The sequence below is a fragment of the Pezoporus wallicus genome, unplaced genomic scaffold (genome assembly GCF_028554395.1).
Source record: "Pezoporus wallicus isolate ANWC-B61680 ecotype Strahan unplaced genomic scaffold, APGP_CSIRO_Pwel_v1 contig_12019, whole genome shotgun sequence".
Taxonomy (NCBI): Eukaryota; Metazoa; Chordata; class Aves; order Psittaciformes; family Psittacidae; genus Pezoporus; species Pezoporus wallicus.
In genome coordinates, this window is record NW_026642344.1 from 1,012 (window position 1) to 9,085 (window position 8,074).

The 8,074-nt window shown below is 57.7% G+C and overlaps 1 protein-coding gene across 1 annotated transcript; it reads left to right on the forward strand.

Annotated features, from left to right (window-relative positions):
- Positions 1-630: 630 nt before the first annotated feature.
- On the forward strand, positions 631-4,412 carry LOC130609898 (sodium/potassium-transporting ATPase subunit alpha-3-like; the record flags this gene model as incomplete). The annotated part of the gene is made up of 5 exons (XM_057429332.1): positions 631-666; positions 841-1,009; positions 1,113-1,267; positions 2,137-2,260; positions 4,267-4,412. Coding segments are annotated over exons 1-5 (630 nt in total), but the record flags the coding sequence as incomplete, so codon positions are not given.
- Positions 4,413-8,074: the final 3,662 nt, after the last annotated feature.

Genomic DNA, 8,074 nt, shown 5'->3' on the forward strand with positions numbered 1-8,074 from the left:
ATGGTACCCAAGGTGCCACCACAATGGGGATGCTCCCCACATCCCCATCACCATGGAGATGGTACCCAAGGTGCCACCACGATGAGGATGCTCCCCATCACCATGGAGATGGTACCCAAGGTGCCACCACAATGAGGATGCTCCCCAAATCCCCATCACCATGGAGATGGTACCCAAGGTGCCACCACGATGCGGATGCTCCACATCACCATGGAGATGGAGATGGTACCCAAGGTGCCACCACGATGAGGATGCTCCCCACATCCCCATCACCATGGAGATGGTACCCAAGGTGCCACCACGATGGGGATGCTCCCCACATCCCCATCACCATGGAGATGGTACCCAAGGTACCACCACGATGAGGATGCTCCCCACATCCCCATCACCATGGAGATGGTACCCAAGTTGCCACCACAATGGGGATGCTCCCCACATCCCCATCACCATGGAGATGGTACCCCAAGGATGCCATCCCCATCACCATGGAGATGGTACCCAAGTTGCCACCACAATGGGGATGCTCCCCACATCCCCATCACCATGGAGATGGTACCCAAGGTGCCACCACGATGAGGATGCTCCCCACATCCCCATCACCATGGAGATGGTACCCAAGGTTCCACCACGATGCGGATGCTCCACATCACCATGGAGATGGAGATGGTACCCAAGGTGCCACCACGATGAGGATGCTCCCCATCACCATGGAGATGGTACCCAAGGTACCACCACAATGAGGATGCTCCCCATCACCATGGAGATGGTACCCAAGGTACCACCACGATGAGGATGCTCCCCACTCCCCCCATAACCCCCACATCCCCGTCCCCCCCCTAGGGCGCCATCGTGGCGGTGACGGGCGACGGCGTCAACGACTCGCCGGCGTTGAAGAAGGCCGACATCGGCGTGGCCATGGGCATCGCCGGCTCCGACGTCTCCAAGCAAGCGGCCGACATGATCCTATTGGACGACAACTTCGCCTCCATCGTCACCGGCGTGGAGGAAGGTCCGCGTGGGACCCATAGGGGCATCGCTATGGGGAGAAGGGAATAAAGGGGGGGGGGGGATGGATACATACACCCCAATGGTGACCATCCCCGTGTCTTCAGGCCGCCTGATCTTTGACAACCTCAAGAAGTCCATTGCCTACACCTTGACCAGCAACATCCCCGAGATCACCCCCTTCCTCCTCTTCATCATGGCCAACATCCCCCTGCCCCTGGGGACCATCACCATCCTCTGCATCGACCTGGGCACCGACATGGTGAGGTTGGGGGGGACGGGGGGAAACCCCACTGTTAGGAGCACCCCAAAAGCTTTGGGGACCCCCAAAGTTCCTCCCTATGGGGCCCAGGACCTCCAAATCCCCCATGGTGGGACCCCCAAGAACCTCCCTATAGGGATGCTATGGAGGGCAATAGGGTGCAAATGGGATGCAGTGGGGCACCATGGGATGCTATGGGGACACCACGACCCACATAAAGGGGGGACCCCTTTTAGGAGCACCCCCAAAGCTATGGGGACCCCCAAGATCCCCCTATGTGTGATGCTATAGGGCAATATGGGGTGCTATGGAGGGCAATAGGGTGCAAATGGGACGCAGTGGGGTACCATGGGATGCTATGGGGATGCTATGGGGACACCACGACCCACATAAAGAGGGGGACCCCTCTTAGGAGCACCCCCAAAGCTTTGGGGACCCCAAAGTTCCTCCCTATGGGGCCCAGAAACTCCCAATCCCCCATGGAGGGGCCCCCAAGAACCTCCCTATAGGGATGCTATGGAAGGCTATAGGGTGCAAATGGGATGCAGTGGGGTACCATGGGATGCTATGGGGACACCACGACCCACATAAAGGGGGGGAACCCCTTTTAGGAGCACCCCCAAAGCTTTGGGGACCCCCAAGATCCCCCTATGAGTGATGCTATAGGGCAATATGGGGTGCTATGGAGGGCAATAGGGTGCAAATGGGACGCAGTGGGGTACCATGGGATGCTATGGGGATGCTATGGGGACACCACGACCCACATAAAGGGGGGGAACCCCTTTTAGGAGCACCCCCAAACCTTGGGGACCCCCTAGGGGTGCCCATGTGGGGTGCCCCCCACATTGTGTCGTGTGTCCCCCCCCCAGGTCCCTGCTATCTCATTGGCCTATGAGGCAGCCGAAAGCGATATCATGAAGCGGCAGCCCCGGAACCCCCGCTCGGACAAGCTGGTGAATGAACGGCTCATCAGCATGGCCTACGGGCAGATCGGTGAGCTATCGCGATAGTGGGAGGGGCCGCGGAGGAGTGGGGGGGCGAGATGTCGCGGTATAGGGGGCGATACGGGGGAGAAAGGGTGCGATATGGGGGAGAAAGGGTGCGATATGGGGGGGAAGTGAGATATCGGGATATAGGAGGCGATATGGGGGAGAAAGGGTGCGATATGGGGGAGAAAGGGTGCGATATGGGGGAGAAAGGGTGCGATATGGGGGGGGAAGAGAGATATCGGGATATAGGAGGCGATATGGGGGAGAAAGGGTGCGATATGGGGGAGAAAGGGTGCGATATGGGGGAGAAAGGGTGCGATATGGGGGGAAGTGAGATATCGGGATATAGGAGGCGATATGGGGGAGAAAGGGTGCGATATGGGGAGGGGGAAGTGAGATATCGGGATATAGGAGGCGATATGGGGGAGAAAGGGTGCGATATGGGGAGGGGGAAGTGAGATATTGGGATATAGGAGGCGATATGGGGGAGAAAGGGTGCGATATGGGGGAGAAAGGGTGCGATATGGGGAGGGGGAAGTGAGATATCGGGATATAGGAGGCGATATGGGGGAGAAAGGGTGCGATATGGGGGAGAAAGGGTGCGATATGGGGAGGGGGAAGTGAGATATCGGGATATAGGAGGCGATATGGGGCAGAAAGGGTGCGATATGGGGGGGAAGTGAGATATCGGGATATAGGAGGCAATATCGGGGTTGAGATATGGGGGGAAGGTTGCGATTTGGGGGTTCAGAGGTGCAATAAGGGGGAAAGCGAGATATCAGGACATCGCAGGCGGTATTGTGATATAGGAGGCGATATGGGGGAAGGGGTGTGATATGGAGGGGAGCAAGATACGGGGATATAGGAAGAGATATAGGGGTTCAGGGGTGTGATATGAGGGGGGGAGTGGTGCGATATCGGGATATAGGAGGTGATATCAGGATATAGGACGCGATATAAGGGTTCAGGGGTGCGATATGGGGGTTCAGGGCCGCAATATGAGGGTTCAGGGGTGCGATATAGGGCTTGAGGGGTGCAATATGGGGGTTCAGGGGTGCGATATGGGGGTTCAGGGTCGCGATATGGGGGTTCAGGGCCACGATATGGGGGTTCAGGGCCGCGATATGGTGGTTCAGGGGTGCGATATGGGGGTTCAGTGCCGCGATATGGGGGTTCAGGCCCGCGATATGGGGGTTCAGGCCCGCGATATGGGGGTTCAGGGCCGCGATATAGGGGTTCAGGGGTGCGATATGGGTGTTCAGGGGTGCGATATGGGGGTTCAGGGCCGCGATATGGGGGTTCAGGGGTGCGATATGGGGGTTCAGGGCCGCAATATGAGGGTTCAGGGGTGCGATATAGGGGTTCAGGGCGGCAATATGGGGGTTCAGGGCGGCGATATGGGGGTTCAGTGCCGCGATATGGGGGTTCAGGGCGGCGATATGGGGGTTCAGGCCCGCGATATGGGGGTTCAGGGGCGCGATATGGGGGTTCAGGGCCGCGATATGGGGGTTCAGGGGTGCGATATGGGGGTTCAGGGCCGCAATATGAGGGTTCAGGGGAGCGATATAGGGCTTGAGGGGTGCAATATGGGGGTTCAGGGGTGCGATATGGGGGTTCAGGCCCGCGATATGGGGGTTCAGGGCCACGATATGGGGGTTCAGGGCCGCGATATGGTGGTTCAGGGGTGCGATATGGGGGTTCAGTGCCGCGATATGGGGGTTCAGGGGTGCGATATGGGGGTTCAGGCCCGCGATATGGGGGTTCAGGGCCGCGATATGGGGGTTCAGGGCCGCGATATAGGGGTTCAGGCCCGCGATATGGGGGTTCAGGGCCGCCATAGGGTCCTGAAGTAACGGGGCAACCCCAAAAGATGAAGGAGAGACCCCAATATCCCAGGGAAGGAGCAGCATCCTGCATCCCTGAGCATCCCATGGGGTCGCTATGGGGAATATGTGGGTCCTGTGGGTCGGGGGGGAGCCTGAGCCCCACTTTTCGCCCCACATTCCCTAGGGATGATCCAGGCACTTGGGGGGTTCTTCGCCTACTTCGTGATCCTGGCGGAAAACGGGTTCCTTCCCTCCCGCCTCGTCGGGATCCGCCTGCGCTGGGACGACCGCACCGTCAACGACCTGGAGGACTCCTACGGGCAGCAGTGGGTCAGCCCCAGCGCGCCCCATAGCGCGCCCCATAGCATGCCCTATTACAGCGCCCCATAGAGCACTATTCAGCGTAGAGCGTTCCACAGTGTCACCACAGTGCCCCATTGCCCTCCATTGAGCCCTGTAGTGCCCTATAGCACGTAGAGCACCCCATAGTGTCACCACAGTGCCCCATAGTGCCCCATAGCGCCCCATAGCGCGCCCCATAGCATGCCCTATTACAGCGCCCCATAGAGCACTATTAAGCGAATAGCGAAACGGAGCGTCACCACAGTGCCCCATTGCCCTCCATTGAGCCCTGTAGTGCCCTATAGCACGTAGAGTGCCCCATAGTGCCCCATAGCGCGCCCCATAGCATGCCCTATTACAGCTCCCCATAGAGCACTATTCAGCGTAGAGCGATAGTGTCACCACAGCGCCCCATTGCCCTCCATTGAGCCCAGTGCCCTATAGCACGTTGCCCCATAGTGCCCCATAGCGCCCCATAGCATGCCCTATTACAGCGCCCCATAGAGCACTATTCACCGTAGAGTGCTCCGTAGTGTCACCACAGTGCCCCATTGCCCTCCATTGCACTCCGTAGTGCCCTATAGCACGTAGAGCACCCCATAGTGTCACCACAGTGCCCCATAGTGCCCCATAGCGCCCCATAGCGCGCCCCATAGCGAGCCCGATCAGAGCGCCCCATAGAGAACTATTCACCGTAGAGCGTTCCATAGTGTCACCACAGTGCCCCATTGCCCTTCATTGCACCCCGTTGTGCCCTATAGCACGTAGAGTGCCCCATAGTGCTCCATAGCGCGCCCCATAGCATGCCCTATTACAGCGCCCCATAGAGAACTATTCAGCGTAGAGCGATCCGGAGTGTCACCACAGCGCCCCATTGCCCTCCATTGAGCCCTGTAGTGCCCTATAGCACGTAGAGCACCCCATAGTGTCACCACAGTGCCCCATAGTGCCCCATAGCGCCCCATAGCATGCCCTATTACAGCGCCCCATAGAGCACTATTCAGCGTAGAGCGATCCGGAGCGTCACCACAGTGCCCCATTGCCCTCCATTGAGCCCTGTAGTGCCCTATAGCACATAGAGTGCCCCATAGTGCCCCATAGCGCCCCATAGCATGCCCTATTACAGCGCCCCATAGAGCACTATTCAGCGTAGAGCGTTCCACAGTGTCACCACAGTGCCCCATTGCCCTCCATTGAGCCCTGTAGTGCCCTATAGCACGTAGAGTGCCCCATAGCGTCACCAGTGCCCCATAGCGCGCCCCATAGCGAGCCCGATCAGAGCGCCCCATAGAGCACTATTCAGCGTAGAGCGATCCGGAGCGTCACCACAGCGCCCCATTGCCCTCCATTGAGCCCTGTAGTGCCCTATAGCACGTAGAGCACCCCATAGTGTCACCACAGTGCCCCATAGCGCCCCATAGCGCGCCCCATAGCATGCCCTATTACAGCGCCCCATAGAGCACTATTCAGCGTAGAGCGTTCCACAGTGTCACCACAGTGCCCCATTGCCCTCCATTGCGCCCCATAGTGCCCTATAGCACATGGAGCACCCCATAGTGTCACCACAGCGCCCCATAGCGCGCCCCATAGCACGCCCTATTAGAGCGCCCCATAGAACCCTATTCCCCATAGAGCCCCCCATAGAACCCTATTCCCCATAGAGCCCCCCATAGTGTCACCACAGCGCCCCATAGCGTTCAATAGTGCCCTATCGCACGTAGAGCGCCCCATAGTGTCACCACAGCGCCCCATAGCGTTCAATAGTGCCCCATTGCCCTCCATTGCACCCCATAGTGCTCTATAGCACATGGAGCACCCCATAGTGTCACCATAGCGCGCCCCATAGCGCGCCCTATTAGAGCGCCCCATAGAACCCTATTCCCCATAGAGCCCCCCATAGTGTCACCACAGCGCCCCATAGCGTTCAATAGTGCCCCATTGCGCCCCATAGTGCCCTATAGCATCCCCATAGCACCCACTGCACCCGATAGCGTTCCATTGTGCCCCATTGCGTCCCATTGCCCTCCATTGCGCCCCATAGCATCCCCATTGAGGCAGGGCACAGCCTGAGGGGCTGAGCACCCCACAGACCCCATAGAAGCCCCATAGCACCCCCTTTGCCCCCTATAGCACCCCATAGAATCCACACTGTAGCAGTGGGGCAGTCAGGGAGGGCTCAGCACCCCATAACACCCCATTGTATCTCCATAGCAACCTCATCGCACCCCATAGCACCCCATAGAACCCTATAGCACCCCATTGCCCCCTATAGCACCCCATTGCCCTATAGCATTCCATAGCACCCCATTGCACCCCATAGCACCCCTATTACCCTATAGCATTCCATAGCACCCCTTTGCACCCCATAGCACCCCTATTGCCCTATAGCATTCCATAGCACCCCATTGCACCCCATAGCACCCCATTGCCTTCCATAGCACCCATATTACCCTATAGCATTCCATAGCACCCCATTGCACCCCATAGCACCCTATTGCCCTATAGCATTCCATAGAACCCCTTTGCACCCCATAGCACCCCTATTGCCCTATAGCATTCCATAGCACCCCATTGCACCCCATAGCACCCCTATTGCCCTATAGCATTCCATAGCACCCCATTGCACCCCATAGCACCCCTATTGCCCTATAGCATTCCATAGCACCCCATAGCACCCCATAGCACCCCTTTTGCCCTATAGCATTCCATAGCACCTCATTGCATCCCATAACACCCCTATTGCCCTTTAGCATTCCATAGCACCCCATTGCACCCCATACCACCCCTATTACCCCATTGCCTTCCATAGCACCCCTTTTGCCCTATAGCATTCCATAGCACCCCATTGCACCCCATAGCACCCCTATTGCCCTATAGCATTCCACAGCACCCCATTGCACCACATAGCACCCATATTACCCTATTGCACCCCATAGCACCCTATTGCCCTATAGCATTCCATAGAACCCCTTTGCACCCCATAGCACCCCTATTGCCCTATAGCATTCCACAGCACCCCATTGCACCACATAGCACCCATATTACCCTATTGCACCCCATAGCACCCTATTGCCCTATAGCATTCCATAGAACCCCTTTGCACCCCATAGCACCCCTATTGCCCTATAGCATTCCACAGCACCCCATTGCACCCCATAGCACCCCTATTGCCCTATAGCATTCCACAGCACCCCATTGCACCACATAGCACCCATATTACCCTATTGCACCCCATAGCACCCTATTGCCCTATAGCATTCCATAGCACCCCATTGCACCCCATAGCACCCCTATTACACTATAGCATTCCATAGCACCCCATTGCACCCCATAGCACCCCTATTACCCTATAGCATTCCATAGCACCCCATTGCACCCCATAGCACCCCATTGCACACCATAGCACCCCTATTACCCTATAGCATTCCATAGCACCCCATTGCACCCCATACCACCCCTATTACCCCATTGCACCCCATAGCACCCCATTGCACCCCATAGCACCCCTTTTGCCCTATAGCATTCCATAGCACCCCATTGCATCCCATAGCACCCCTATTGCCCTATAGCATTCCACAGCACCCCACTGTACCCGTAGCACCCCTTTTGCCCTATAGCATTCCATAGCACCCCATTGCACCCCATAGCAC